Below are 14,946 nucleotides of genomic sequence, written 5' to 3'. Positions count from 1 at the left end.
CCGGGCGCCCCTGGGAAGAATGGTTTTAATTCAGTTTTCTGAAGAGGTAATCTTCATGTGTTTGAGAACAAAATGGTGTGGGTAAAAACAAAAAATTTTTATTTGTAGATGAAAAATCTCTTCCTGCCCTTGTCCCATCCCTCCCTTTCCAGAGCATTTACAAATGATAGCAAATACAAATGTCTTTTTCTTTTTTATTTTTTCTTCATAGCAATGATTCCTTATAAGAATTAAGGCTAAATGATAAGTAAAGGGTGAGTAGGGTGAAAAGTATAATTGGAAGCTACAAATATTACAATTCCTAACAAACGTGCTGTACTTTGGATAACAATGTCATTACCGTAGACCAAGGTGAAAACCCAGGCCGTACCAGCCAGAAGTGGGAGGCGGTTCGTGGAAGAAGTGCGGTGGTGCCCGATACTTACCTTTTCCTAGTAGGAAGTTGATAAGCTTGCGCTCATTATGGGGAGAAGAACAGGTTTAGGTGTGTTAGTTTAAAGCCATAGGTTACAGCTATGTTTTAAAAAGGGAGGAAAAGTAAAAGCAGTAAGGAAAAGCCAGAAGACGAAGGAGTGGAGGCAGAAATCTGTTATCACAATGAGTAGAAGTGAAATAAACTTCCCTACTGGAAGATAGGAGTTTGTGGTGGTGTCAGGAAAAATGCACAATAAGCAGGATTCAGCAAAAATGAGTAAGAAAGGTGGAAGTGAAAGGAGGGAGACGACAGTGAAAGAGAGGGTGGGGCCCGTCCTGTCCGTGGCTGGCGGGCTGTGTGCGCGCCCTTGCGCAGTGGCCCAGGGTGAGCGTAGACGCGGGGAGGCCTGTGCTTGGCTTTCAGACGTCCAGTTCATGGCTCCACCGGAAACCATCGGTGTAAATGATGTAGGTGGTGTCAAGTAGAGCGGTGAGGAAAGCATTCTCTACTACCACGGGATGGCATAGAAAGTAAATCGCAAATGGAAAACCAGAACAAACACGGAACACAGGAACACGGTATCTCGAAACCTGTGGGATGTGGCCAGCTGTGGCGCCCAGGGGAACGTAGGTACACGTAGTTGTGTGCAGAGGCGCGTGAGAGCGGGCCCTCGGGGCTTGGTGCCGCACCACCCTCCAGGGAAAGCGAAGGCAGGCAGAAACGAAGAGAGCAGCAGTGGCTTCTGAACCTGGAAACAGGTGATTCATGAGCTAGTTCTTAGGAAAAAAGATACAGAGTCCTTCCCCTAGTCGAGGAAACGGGAAAGAACAGTGCAATCAGGAAGTTCAAGTCATCTCAGGCGCGGAGCACACTCAAAGTCAGTTTAAAAAACATGCTGTGTGAGGCGCCTGGGTAGCTCTGTGGGTTAAAGCCTCTGCCTTTGGCTCGGGTCATGATCTCAGGGTCCTGGGATCGAGCCCCGCATCGGGTTCTCTGCTCAGCAGGAAGCCTGCTTCCCCCTCTCTCTGTCTGCCTGCTTGTGATCTCTGTCAAATAAATAAATAAAATCTTAAAAAATAAATAAAAATAAAAAGCACATTGTGCTTTGTAGGGGTGGTCCCGCTGGGTATGTTAGCATCAGAGTATTCTGTGACGCATACTTCTGATGTGAAATCCATCAGACTGTGTGGTTTTACAATTGTGTTTGCAGTCTGTTGTGCAGGTGGAGACCTTGGGAGAGGTCGGCGTGTTCTTTACTCTGTTCCTCGTTGGCCTGGAGTTCTCCCCAGAAAGGCTGAGAAAGGTAAGGGCTTCACCGAGCTGTGATGTTACCCCCAATTTAATCATCGTATGGTTTCAGATTGTTTCCTTTAGGTGTGGGTTCATGATTGGGTTATCGAATTAAACTTTTTTTTTTTTAGGGACTTTATTTATTTTATTTTGACACACAGAGAAAGGGCACAAGCAGGGGCAGCAGCCATGGGAGAGGGAGAAGCAGGCTCTCTGCTGAGCAGAGAGCCTGACACGGGGCTCTATCCCAGGACTCTGGGATCCTGACCCGAGCCGAAGGCAGATGCTTGACCAACTGATTCACCTGGGCGCCCCTGAAATTAAACATTTTAAAGTAGGTTTTAGTTTGGTACTATTCAGAAAGATTAAAAATGCTAGAAGAGGTGAAAATTAAATGCATAAATAAGATTAGCTTCCATGGGGCGCCTGGGTGGCTCAGTGGGTTAAGCCTCTGCCTTCAGCTCAGGTCATGATCTCGGGGTCCTGGGATCGAGTCCCACATCGGGCTCTCTGCTCAGCAGGGAGCCTGCTTCCTCCTCTCTCTCTGCCTAATTGTGATCTCTGTCTGTCAGATAAAGAAATAAAATCTTTAAAAAATTAGCTTCCATGTGGCTGATTTCAAAAACAGTCTGAGAAGTGACATGTTTGAGATTGCATAATGGGGTCCCTCCAAAAAGGTCAGACACTGCTCGAGGCTGAACTGCCACAAGCATCAGATGTTCAGTGTGTTACCCTAGAAAAAGGTCTTTCATTCCTAAACGAGTGGCAAACTGTGACTGTCATTCTGTCCCTGTAAAGTGCCAGTACGTGCAAGGCCGGTCGCCATTGGGACCGGCCGTGTGTGGAAACGGTGAAACGGCCCCCTGAGCTCCGGGGGCCGCCAGGACGGAGAGGAGCTAATGAGAAGCCCCTCCCTCGCAGAGGAAGGAAGCAGCCCACTACAGAGCTGGTGGGAGGGAGGGGACAGAGGGGCCGGCAGGCCAGTGCAGTGCCCGAGGACCTCAGGCCGGGCCGGCCCAGCAGGGTGACTGACGAGCCTTCACCTGCTGGTGCGCACGCTGCCTCTCCGTCCAGGGGAAAGAATCGAGCACAAGTTTTTGGAAACGTGAACCCACAAGCGGTGTCAGGCTCCACATGGTGGCATTTCTGTGAAAGGCGAGCAGCAGCGGGTGCAGCGGCCGCACTTCCACGTGTGTCGCCGGGAGACGGGTTGAGAGTTGTCAGTAACAAAGGAACGTGCATTCACGTGTCAGCCTTGGTTCATCCTGTCCCTCTCTGACCTCTCGTTTCTCTGCTGTCTTGTTTTTCCCTGGGGAAAGCTCCATTTGTCCGTCCTCCGGTCGCTTCCTCTAACGTGCTTCTCAAGATCTGCCTTCGCATGGCTTGCGCTGGGTCACGTTAGCGTTTTCTCCAGGTGTCTCGTGTGTCTGTGTGCTTCTGGCTTAACCTGCGCACCGGACGTCCCAGATGCAGTGCTGCGAGGACAGTGGCGCGCCCCTCTCTCCGCTGTGCTGGCGGGGACCGGCTGGGTCTGCGGGGAGCCGGGGTTCCGTGGGCAGGAAGGAAGGGTCTCCTCGCGGCCGTCCTCGCTTGGCGCTCGCGTGGGCTTCTCCGGCTCCGGCGTGTGCGGTTGAGAGCAGCCGGTGGCGAACGGCCGTTCCGGCGGTTTGGGACAGAGGGGTGGAGCTCCGGGTCTGGGGGGTGTGGGACGGAGGGGTGGAGCCTGGCCATCTCGGCGCAGGACCGCGCGCCTTGGACCTCAGTGTCCTCCTGCGCAGGCGGGGGTTTGAAAGATCCGTTTGTTCGGGCTCTGCATTTTCATAGTTTCTGGTTTTCACCACGATAGCGGCTGCTGTTACGCGATCTGCAGCGGCACGCGGACATGGCCGGACACAGCCCGAAGCCGCACGCCCTCGGCAGCGTGGCTGGCCTGCGGCGCTCCGGGTTTACCGTCGCACTGGGCCGGGCGCCCCGGGGAGGGCTCGGGCGCGTCCGGTCGTCGTGGGACGTGGTCTGAGAAGTGGGAGGGCGCGTGGGCGGGCCCGGCTCCTGTGTAGTGACCTCGTCTGGGGGGAGCCAGGGCTCCTCCTACGCGGAGCCCTGCTTGGCGGCCGCCCGCAACAGGCTTGCAGCTTTCGCTCTGCCTAGTAAAGGACACCGCGGCGCGGCGTGTTTGTTTGCCTTCCCTGTTCTGCAGAGGACGTTGCGGCACAGCTCCAGGGCCGCCTGACGTAGCCAGCACGGTCTCCGGTCACCCAAGTGCCCTGTCAGGGCGCGAAATCGTTCAGTAGGTTTTTGAAAGAATCGCGGAAGGCCCCGTTGGGTCACCTGTGAAACCACCTGGAAGTCGGATTAGAAGCGGCTGCGAGCACGGAGGCCTGGGAACTTCTTTATGGTTGGCGCCGAGCGAAGTTGTGGTCTTGCTCTCCTGACCGCACGGCCTGTCGAGGGTCTGCGTCCCTGCCTGGCCGCGTCCTGGCTCCCTTCCCGCCGCTGGCTCGGCTGTCATCGTGCTAGCTCCCCACGCTGTCTCCCGCGCTGGCCGTCCCGTCTCTGCGTGCGAGCTGCGTCGTCTTCCTTTTCTCTGCGTTTCTGTCCCTTCAGTAGACCCTTGTTCCAGATGCGGGTGGCTGCTGAGTGTGAGGCCGTGTGCACAGTTGTGTGGCCCTGCCTTGTGGGCCTCCCGCCTTGGGATTTCAGAAGCATGTGTGGGGTTGTGGACAGAGACGTGAAAACAGAGCTCGAGGGCGCGTGTGTCTAGGGTGCAGATGCGCGGGGAGTGCGCTGCCCTGACTCCGACACGGGGAGTTGCCTGGGGACCCTGCTGAGCAGCCGGCTCTGACTCGTGTGGCCTGAGGGCCTGTGTTTCCGGGAGTGCAGGGTGGTCCGGATGCTCTGTGTAGAGCAGGAGTCTTCTGCAGGCACTGCCCACATTTCCCACAGTCCCCTGCTCACCGTGCTTCTTGGGCAGACAGGTACCCATCCTCCGGACCGAAGTGTGGTAGCGACCTCAGAAATCATGTGCCCAGCCTTCGTCTACAGACGGAGGACGCAGGGTAGAGAGACGTTCCCTCCCCAAGGTGCACAGCCAGCCAGCTGGCCAGTGACAGAGTCAAGCCTGAGTCCGGGCTCCACTGCAGACAGGAATACCCCTGCCACTTACGGGAGGGGCTACCTAAAACTGGGAGGGCTTGGGCGCCTGGGCAGCTCCGTCGGTGAAGCGGCTGCCTTCGGCTCAGGGCATGATCCCAGGGTCGTGAGATTGAGTCCCACGTTGGGTTCCCTGCTCAGCGGGGAGTCTGCTTCTCTCCCTCCTTCCTACTCATGCTGTCTGTCACTAGCTCCGTCTCTCTCAAATAAATAAAATATTTAAAAAAAACAACAACTTGGAAATCTTAAAATCCAGCATGCCGGCCTCCCCAGGAGCTGTGGCTAGCTCTGCAGGTGCGCCCGGGCCGTCCCACTGCTCCTGGCTGTGACAGGAAGAGGGAGAGCTGTTGGGAGGCCATTAGCCAAGACAGTGATCACCACTGCCAGGGGCAGGAAGTAGGGAATGTGGCATCCGGACCTTGGAGAGGCAGCCTCGGGGGCTAAGTGCTCTCTGGGTTGGCCAGAACCACACGGCAGAGAGCAGATCGGCTCTGTGCTCAGGGCTGAGTCCCAGTTCTTTAGACTCCATCAGTCTCCCGCCATTTGACTTGGGCTCGACGGTGCCCGGAGGCTCTTACAGTTCACTCGGGAAGTTGGAATCCGTGGTGGACAAGCAGGCTGCCGGTTACGGCTGTGGGAAGAGCCGTGGTAGGAGGTCCGTGCCCAGCGCAGGAAGAGCCTCCCCGCTGTGCTGATTCCCAGAGACGGTGCTGTGATTTTGAGGGAAGTGCGGCTTCTTGTCAAGAAGCAGAGTGGCGGAGGACAAGGCCACATCCTTCAGATCCCCAAAAGGGGAATAGTGTGTTCATATAGACGAGGCTGGCTGGCCCGTGGGTCTCGGGTGTTGGCTTCAGAGCCTCTGTGCTGAGCCCCTCTGCGCCTCTTCCGGGCCCCCTCGTGTCCTTGCCCGAGGGCCTGGGTGCGGGAGTGCTTGAGAGGGTGTGGGGCGAGAAGAAAATGAGCAGGTGCTTTCCAGTAGGATAGGATGAGTTTCAGGGTGATGTCTTTTGTCAGCGTTTACTGTTGCTGTTGGCGTAAACGTCGGATCGCCTTTATTACCGTGTCTCCTGCACGCAGCTGAAAACCCGAGAGAGTTTGAATCAAACCTGATTTCTCCCACAGTTTCCATCACGTCTAACACAGTGCTAAGAAAACACCGAGGTACTCGTCAGTACTGGGGTACTGAGTTGAGCTGGCTTCCATGGGACTCGTGTTAACATCCAGGGAGGGGGAGGTGGTGCTGTCCACCGTGGCGACGCGCCGACAGGGTTAGGTGATACGCGCACAGACACGTTCCACACGGAGAGAGCCGTGTGTTTCGTCCCTGTGACGGCACTGAGCACTCGGGAGGCCGACAGGAGCGGCCCCTGTGTTTATTGTGTTCAGATCGTGACTTTGGGTGTTGGGCTGATGAGGTGTTTAGGGCAGAGCTCCTCCCTGAAAGACCGAGGCCCGTGGCCGGGCAGCGCGTGTGTGCTCTGCACGTCGCCACTAAACGTGTGCAAACGGGTGTGTTCTCTTTAAGGTGTGGAAGATAGCCTTACAGGGACCGTGTTACATGACGCTGTTGATGACCGCGTTCGGCTTGTCATGGGGACACCTGCTGCAGGTCAGACCCACTCAGAGCGTCTTCGTCTCTGCTTGCTTGTCCTTGTCCAGCACACCGCTGGTGTCCAGATTCCTCGTGGGCAGCGCCCGGGGTGAGAAGGAAGGTAGGTAGGGCCGTGCTGTGAGTACGCGTTGGAGTGCCGGGTGGGCCGCTGACTCGGGTTCACTCCGAAGGCCTTTTAGACAGGTCACAGCCCTGCCCCGTCGCGGGGGCTCTCCTGGCGGTCACGGTGTTCAGCTTTTCCAGTCTCCACCGGACTGAGAAAGCGGCATTGCCGTGCTTGTCAATTCAGGATAGTTTGAGGACCACGTTCAAGAGAAACAAATCCACGTTGGAAAATGAAAATCGGTGGCTTAGGAGATGAGTGTGCTGCATCCGAGCTGAAACCACGCCGGGTCAGCACTGTGCTCGCGTGGGGTCGTTGCGTGTGTCTGGGACCTGCAGCCTGAAACGGCGGCTCTCAGACATCGTTCCACGTGCTCGTCCCTGCTGGGCCTCGGGGCTCACGCATTTCTGTAACAACGGTGGCCGAAGGCGCCATCTTTGGCTCCGTGCGTGAGACACTGGCCTCTGATGGTTACTGGACGTGGTGAGGCCAGACCGGCCCAGAAGCTGAGGGATGCACGTTCCAGCTTGTCTCACGGTGGCACAGCCCGGCTTCAACAGCACTGCCATTTTTTACATCATAGGAACTCATTATGGTGATGTTCCCTATTTTTATTTTGTAAAAGTGAAAAAAACAGTAAAATGTGCTTGTAACTTTACGCTGACATTTGCCTGCACCAACACAGCAAGGAGAGGGAAATAAGAAAAGGGAAAACCCGAGCCGTGGGGCTTCTCTGGTGAGACCCGTCTCGCTGTACACAGATTTGGTTGGGGGCTTCGGGCTCCTGGTGTCATCTGCGGCCACACACAGCACCCCGCTGCCTGACGCCGGGGGTTTTGCGCCGGAGACTGGGAAACGTCACACTCTCGTGTCTTCTGCTTCGTGAGCCAGGGGGTCACGGACACAGCCTCCTGGCTTGGAGCTGGACTAGCTGGTGGTCTCGTCTGTGGAGGCCCCAGTGTCCCCATAGCCCCGTGATTAGGACCACCCCTCACGAGACCCACGTGACAGAGGTGAAGGGGGCCGTCGCGGGGAAGTAGGAGAATGAAAACAACTTCCCTCAGGACCCACGCACTGGATGCCGGTGTGTATGAGGCCATCGCCAGCTAGGAGAGACCTGGGACACCCGGTGTCAGGATGTGGACTGGTCTCCTAACCCTGCAAGCTGAGCATGCTTGAGGCACTCAGACGGAAGTGAAGGAATCACACCTATTCAATTCGCACAAAGATAGGACACGGTGTGGACAGAAGACTAGAAAAGAAAGCCGCGAGATGAGACGGGGAGAAGCGCTGAGAGTCTCAGTACGGATCCAGTAGCAGCCCTGGAAGAACAGAGTGGAGGAAACGCCGTTAACATTCAGACTTGGAGAACTGTGTGAGCCTTTAGCTTGAACGTAGCGCTCCAGAACCGAGCAGGAAACCGGAGAATAAATGTACTCTCGGCACGTTCCAGTACAACAGCAGAGCTCCAGGGACCGAGGGGGAGGGCTTGACACCTGCCCAAGAGCACAGGTGACCCACACACCACCACCACGCCCGGTGGTCATGCCCATCAGAGCTGTCACCGAGGAGCCGGTGGAAGGGAAGTCGTCGTCAGACACGCACAGGCTCCAGGGCATGGCGGCCCGTCCTTCCCCGCACTGAGTGCCGGGCAAGGAAGGCAGAGGAGCACAGCCACGTGTTTCCAGGCTCGCAGGTTTCGTTCACCTCCTCCAGAACGTGCCTCCTGTGTTTTATGTAGGGGCTGTCAGGAGGCAGGCTTTCTCACTTTGCAGAAGGCCAGCCTGGAGCTCTGAGCTGCGGGGACGGGGGTGCTGCCAGAGTTGCAGGTTTGGGAGGCGAGGGGACGTACTGACAGACTGGGGCTTTGTGGACGTTTATAATTAAGCTCACAGGCTAACACGCAGTACCTGAGGGCCCGTGGAAAATGTCATTTGGGGGAAGAAAAGCTTTGATTTATAATGGCCACAGAAAATAACTTGGGAATAAATCTCTGTAAAGGTGTGTGTGACCTTTGAGGACAAAAGTACCAAATGTTACTGAAGAGAGAGCCTGTGCTCGTGATGAAAAGACTTAATACATAAAGAGTTGTTACTCCCGAATTTATAAACTCCCATCGGCCTCAGTAAAAAATCTGGCAGGTTTCTTCTTGAAACTTGGCGAGCTGCGCCTACAGTTTATTTATGAAGGGCAAAGGCCAATACTAATTTGAAGTGTGGGGTTGTGCAGCGGAGGACAAGCCCTGAGGTCCTGTCCCTGTGCCTGGGCAGCACCCTGTGTCCAGGCCAGATGGGGCAGGAGGGGGATGGGCAGCCAGGCGCGCACATGCGTGGGGAGCGTGTGGGCGGCTGGGTGGGTGGGAATTAGTTGTAGGTAAGGACGGAGAAAATCAGAGTCCTCCCTTGAGCCGTCTGCCAGACCAGCTCGATGTGGGTTTAACCCCTCAATGTGCAGGGCAGAACTTCAGAGCTACTACCCTGTGACCTCAGGGTGGAAAGGATTGCTGAACTCGAGATGCAGAATCCAAAAGAAAGAATGTCGACAAACCTGAGCACGTGAAACCTTGCAAAACTTCTAACAAGGCATTTTTTAGAAGCTGCGGACTGAGAGAAGACAGTTGCTGCGTATGTAAGGGGTGCAAGGAAGTAATGCTTCGAACGCATCAGGACCTTTAACAGTAATCCAAACAAAAGGACACCCAAATGGAAAATGGGCCGATAACCTGGCGGCGAACTCAGGGAGGAGAAGATGTGTGATGAATAAAGGTGAAGAAGGACTCAACGGTAGTTGGGGAACGCAGGTGCGGGCCAGCCCGCGCGAGTGCCGGCCCGGAGCCCCGACCGTGTGTCCTGTGTCGGCAGGAGTGCGGGCCCTCGCACTGTCAGCGACAGTGTGAGCTGCGTCAGTGCTTTGGGGAACACTTCCACAAACACAAGTTTCCATTTCTAGAGACATGTCCTGGAAAGTTCTTCAAATGTGAAAGAACATTCAAAGCAATTTTTTTAAAAGATTTTATTAAAAGTGAGAGAGAGCAGAGGGAGAGACAGACTGCCTGCTGAGCGGGGAGCCCCGCCAGGACGTGGGTCTCCATCCCAGGACTCCAGGATCATGACCAGAGCCATTGGCAGGCACTTAACTAACTGAGCCCCCCAGGCGCCCCCCAAAACAATGGTTTTTGATAGTAAAAATTTAAGTAATCTGAGTGTTTAGTAACACAACAGGGGGTTAGATTATGGTGTGTTCATATATACTGGAGTACTGCGGTGTAAAAATGAATTAATCATTATGCTGTCAAGGAAGGAATACAAAATACAGAAGATGTCTCGTCTGATGTAATTTACGGAAAGTTTGAAATTGTGCAAAGCTGTGTCCTCAGAGATGCATCCTGAGAGCAGAAGGAGGTGCGTGCCCAAGGGTGACGCCCCGTGTCTTCACATGTGGGTGTTGCCCAGATTCTCCTTTTCCACTTCTTAAGGGTTCGGGCTAGTCCATTGGATAGTGGGGCCCAGACCCCCAAGGAGTCAGCAGGTAGCTCCAGGCTTCCACACCCATCATGGAGGGTCAGGCAGCCAGAGGTCATTGTAGCAGCTTGATCATGATGAAAGGTGACACAGAAGATGTGGCAATGGTGACTTTTGGTCCCTATCCCCAGAATGAGACTTGCTACCAGCCCCATGCTGCATGGACTCAGAGGCCTCCCCTGGGAAACACTGACCCGCAGGAGACCCCCACGCTGTGACCTCGCCGTCCCCTCGCCCAGGCGGACCACGCTCGTCTGTGGGAGTAGTACGGGCGGGGTAGGGCACAAGGCCGGGGGAAGGCTGGGAGTGGCGACGAAAGGGGGTCTCCTCGTGAGCACACAGCAGGGGGAGGGGTGCTCCCGAAAGTGCTGGAGTGTCCAGCATAGCTTGCAGGGGTGGGCAGACCGGAAACCCCAGTGCCCATTGACTGGGGAATGGGCAAATTGCTGTGTTCTCCAGCAGTTTTACTTTTTTATTTTTCATTTTTTTGAAGATTTTATTTATTTGAAAGAGAGAGAGAGAGAGAGGGACAGCGAGAGAGGGAACACAAGCAGGGGGAGTGGGGGAGGGAGAAGCAGGCTTCCCGCCGAGCAGGGAGCCGGACGTGGGGCTCGATCCCAGGAACCCAGGATCCTGACCCAAGCTGAAGCCAGATGGTTAACGACTGAGCCACCCAGGCGCCCCTCTCTAGCAGTTTTATTTTTATTTATTTATTTTTTTAAAGATTTTGTTTATTTGTTTGACAGAGATCACAAGCAGGCAGAGAGGCAGGCCGAGAGAGAGGAGGAAGCAGACTCCCCCCGAGCAGGGAGCCCGACGTGGGGCTCAATCCCAGGACCCTGGGATCGTGACCTGAGCCGAAGGCAGAGGCTTAACCCACTGAGCCACCCAGGCGCCCCCTCTCTAGCAGTTTTAAAAGAATCTTTACACATCAGCAGTGGGTAACTTCCGGACATAACAGTGAGCAGAAGCAAAAACCACGTTGCCGAAGCTTTGACTCTATCATATAGAGTTTATAATCACAAAGTCAGCCGAGTGTTGTTCCCAGCTACCTAGGTGTTAAAACCCTCAAGGAGACAATCAGCATGTGAACTAAGGCTCTGATTGGGGATGTGGTGGCAGGGGTCCAGCTGCAGACGGGGGCTCACTGGGAGTGGCTGCGGTGTCTCCAGGACCTCACTTCTGCTCAAACGTCTGAACCCAGTGTCTCAGAAGTTTGCGGTTTAGCAAAGCGCAGTAATGGGTGTGTGGGTATCCATCGTGTTCTGGGTTTTCCTTACACTTAAAGTATTTAGTGGAAGGGATAGAAACAAAGTAAATGCTATAGTAGCAATAAACAGAAATTAAACTTAATGCAAAATGCAGAGAGATGAAGAAGTACTCAAAGTGGCATCTCTAATTTTTAATAGTTCAGTCTGAGTGATCCCATCTGTGTCGTGACCGCACCGCTTGCCTTCCCCACGAGGCGCTGCAGTGGGCGTGTGTCTCTCCCATCCGGCCTTCTCTGCAGGGGCGTCCTGAGCACAGGCGTGCGGGGGGACTGCACCCCTGTTCCGTGTTGCCTGCCCCCTGGTGGTGTTCGTGCCCACTGAATGAAGACCTTGGACCGTGAACCAGTGAAAGGCAGAGAAGAGAACTTAAAAACCATCTAGAAAATGCTGGCGGTGTGTCATCAAAGACGATTTCTAAAAAGTACGGTGTGACTAGAGGTTTTGTATTTCCTCAAAGTCAGGAAGCAGAAGCAGTGTGGGCTCGGGGCTGAGCTCCCTTATCTCGGGTGAGGACTTGGGGAGGACATGGCCGTGTCATTGTGAGCACAGGACCTAGCAGATTCCCCAAGGTCAGGAGAGTCAGGGCTCGTGAACCCACCCAGGTGTTTGTTGAAGGTGTCCCACTCCTCCCGTATTTGTTGTGAGGGAAGGGTTCTTGCTACGAAGATGTGCAGCCCTCAGGGACACCACAACAAGCAGAGGGGGTTACCCATTCAGAATGCTGTAAAACCCTAAGAAAAGATCCTCTATTCTCCAGAAATTTACCTTTGCATGGGAAATAGAAGCAGCCTCCTGGAAGGATCAAGTGTGTCTTTTGCTGGTGTTAAGGGATTTTTATTTTGTTTGGTTTGTTCCTTCTTGCTTTCCGTAAGGTTACTCTTATCAGATTGGCCTTTAAGTATCTGTTCTTATGAGTAGGTTTTTTTCTTTTTTTAAGAAAAAAAACCAGCTTATTTTATGAGGGTGGGGGTGGAGAACATGACAGTTGAGTTCTTAGAAACACATTTTAAAAGATGGGCCCAGGGGTGCCTGGCCTGGGCGGCTCAGCCGGTTAAGTGTCTTCCTTTGGCTCTGGTTTTGGTCCCGGGGTCCTGGGATCGAGCCCCACGTCAGGCTTCCTGTCCAGCAGGGAGCCTGCTTCTCCCTCTGCCCCTGCCCCCCCCCCCCACCTTGTGCTTTCTTGCTCACTTGTTTTCTCAAACAAATAAAATCTTTAAAAAAAAAAAAAGAAAAAGTTGGGTCCAAAGCCAGAACTGCTGGTTGACTATGAAGATGTCGGGGGCCCATGTGACACGTTAGGTTGGGGAAAATGGTACCCGTGTCCCGTCGTCTTTGCAGAGGAGCGACGTAGTCCCTTCGGGCCCTGGCCGCGGCCTTTCTGCTCGTCCACCTGGCGAGCCAGTGTTCTCAGCAGAGCTGCGTTTGTGTCCGGGACCGGTGGTCAGGGTGGTGCCGAGAGCGGGCTGGATGTGCGAGCAGGAGGGGGTGAGGCCTGGTCCCCTGCGTAGCTTCGGGGAGCAGTGAAGGCTGCTTCCTGTGTTCTGGGGACGCAGCGAGAGGTTGGCTATCTGGGCCCGTCACATCTTGTGTCCACGCCTTCTTTTTATGATGGCGGTTTTTTCTGTAATTATGTAAGTAGAAGATAGTAAAAACAAACTGGAGGTTTTCTTTACAAAAAGTTTTTAAGATGTTTCTGTGTTTGCTCTCAGAGAGATTTTAAAGTCTGCATTCATTCTGTGAAGGCATCGAAAGTACTAGAATTATTTTGGAGATTTGCACGATGCTTGTGTTTCGACTCGGGACACTTCGTCTCTCTAACCCTGTGCTACCAATGGGCTTTCCGTCCGGCAGGCGACGTCGACTACAGCGCGGTGCTGCTCGGGATGCTCGTGGTGCAGGACGTGCAGCTGGGGCTCTTCATCGCCGGCATGCCCACCCTCATCCAGGCCGGAGCCGGCTCCCACTCCAGGTCCGCGCCCCTCCGCTGTGCCGCCCGCCGCCCGGCCCTGCGTCTGTCACCCCGGCAAGCTACCGAACCTCACTGTTCCTCGGTTTTGTCGTCCAGAACGTGCGGGTGGAGTCACTCCCTGACAGAGTAGTTAGGAGCAAACGAGTTAAAGTGGAGGAGCCCTTAGAACGCTGCCTGGATGAAGGATTTGTGTGGGGGACCGTGCGTGCGGGCGCGTGTGCGTGCTTGCGCGTGTGGACGTGTGCGTGGGCGCGTGCGTGTGTGTGTGTGTGCGCACGCAGGCCATCGCTGTGGCTCTCGTTGTTAGTGTCTCCGCTGTTACCGTTTCGCCTGGTCCTTCTGTCCCTCCTGCCGGTGAAATCGTCCCAAAACCTGAGCCGCACTTGCTTAGGTTCGCGTGGAGAGAGCAGACAAATGGAAAAGTGGAAAAATAAATGTGTGCAGAAAGTCGTAGGCTCTGCGGCGCGTGCGGCCCGTTGCGGGAGCACCCGCCAGAAAGGGAACCGCTTGGGGAATGTGCGGAGCCCCTTGAAGTGCTGACGCCCGCCCCTCCGTCGCTCCTTTCGAATCCGGGCGCCTCTCAGGGCTTCGCGCCTCGCTCCGCGGGCCGCCCTGCCCGGGCCCTTGTTGAGCGGCCGTGGGCGCGCGTTCCTGCCTCCCTGGCGGCGGAGGGAGAGCATCCGCCCCTTCGCGGGAAGTGGGACGCTGACTCGGGGCTGTAGGTGTTCTTCATCGGTTCGGGAAGTTCCCTTCTAAGTGCGGAGTTTTCGCGGTTGGCGCTCGATTTTGTCCAGTGCTTTCTCCACGTTCTCGAAGCGACCACGTGGTTTCCTTCTTGAGGTGGCGGACACGGCGGGTTGTGTGGACTGACTTGGGGACGTCAAACCAGCCGTGACCATCTAGGATGAATCCCACCTTGTGCGGGTTGTGGTGTGTGATTCTCTGCATGCGTTTTACACAGTGAGCTAGTATTTGTTGAGAATTTTTACGTCTGAGTTCATGAGAGAGATTGATGTCATCCATTCTGGTTTTGGTATTAGGGTAATACTAGATTCATAAAACGATTTGGGACATGTTCCTTCTCTCTCCGTTTTCTGGAAAACATTGTATAAAACTGCTGTTAATTCTGCTTAGATATTTGGTAGAATTCTCTGGTGAAACGTCTTGAGATTTCTTTTGGGGGATTTTTCTTAAATTACAAATTCAGTTTGCTTAGTGGTCCTAAGGCCGTTCCGATCATCTGTTGCATTTGGTTGGGTTGTGATAGCTTGGTCTCTCCCAGAGTGGGTCCGTTCCGTGTCATTTGTCAAGTTTGTTTGTGTAGCACTGTCTGTCGGTTCCTTTACCGTCCATTTGGTGTCTGTAGGACCCGCTGCTCCCCATCTTCTCTTCTTCTTGGTCAGTCTTTCTAGAGATTTGGCAGTTTTATTAGTCTCTTCAGATTACCACCTCTTTGTTTCACTGGTTTTCCTCTTTATTTTTCTGTTTTTAATTTCATTGGTTTGTACCCCCCCCTTTTTTTTTCATATTTTTTTCCTTTCCTCCTTTCTTTTTTTTTTTCCCCCTTCACTTTGGGTTTATTTTGCTCTTATATTTTTCTAGGTTCTTGTGCTGT

At 54.3% G+C, this 14,946-nt stretch overlaps 1 protein-coding gene across 3 annotated transcripts in view; it reads left to right on the top strand.

Annotated features, from left to right (window-relative positions):
* TMCO3 (transmembrane and coiled-coil domains 3) overlaps window positions 1-14,946 on the top strand; it is a 51,641-nt gene that overhangs the window by 12,450 nt on the left and 24,245 nt on the right. For all 3 annotated transcript variants that reach the window (XM_080798243.1, XM_080798241.1, XM_080798242.1), the window contains exons 7-9: window positions 1,626-1,718; window positions 6,381-6,567; window positions 13,214-13,331. In XM_080798243.1, coding sequence (XP_080654369.1) covers window positions 1,626-1,718; window positions 6,381-6,567; window positions 13,214-13,331 — 398 coding nt within the window. The remainder of the gene's footprint in view (window positions 1-1,625; window positions 1,719-6,380; window positions 6,568-13,213; window positions 13,332-14,946) is intronic.

The sequence above is a fragment of the Martes martes genome, assembly GCF_963455335.1.
Source record: "Martes martes genome assembly, chromosome: 3".
Classification (NCBI taxonomy): Eukaryota; Metazoa; Chordata; class Mammalia; order Carnivora; family Mustelidae; genus Martes; species Martes martes.
The sequence above is the reverse complement of the archived record's forward strand: the minus strand, read 5'-3'. Positions and strand labels throughout refer to the sequence as shown.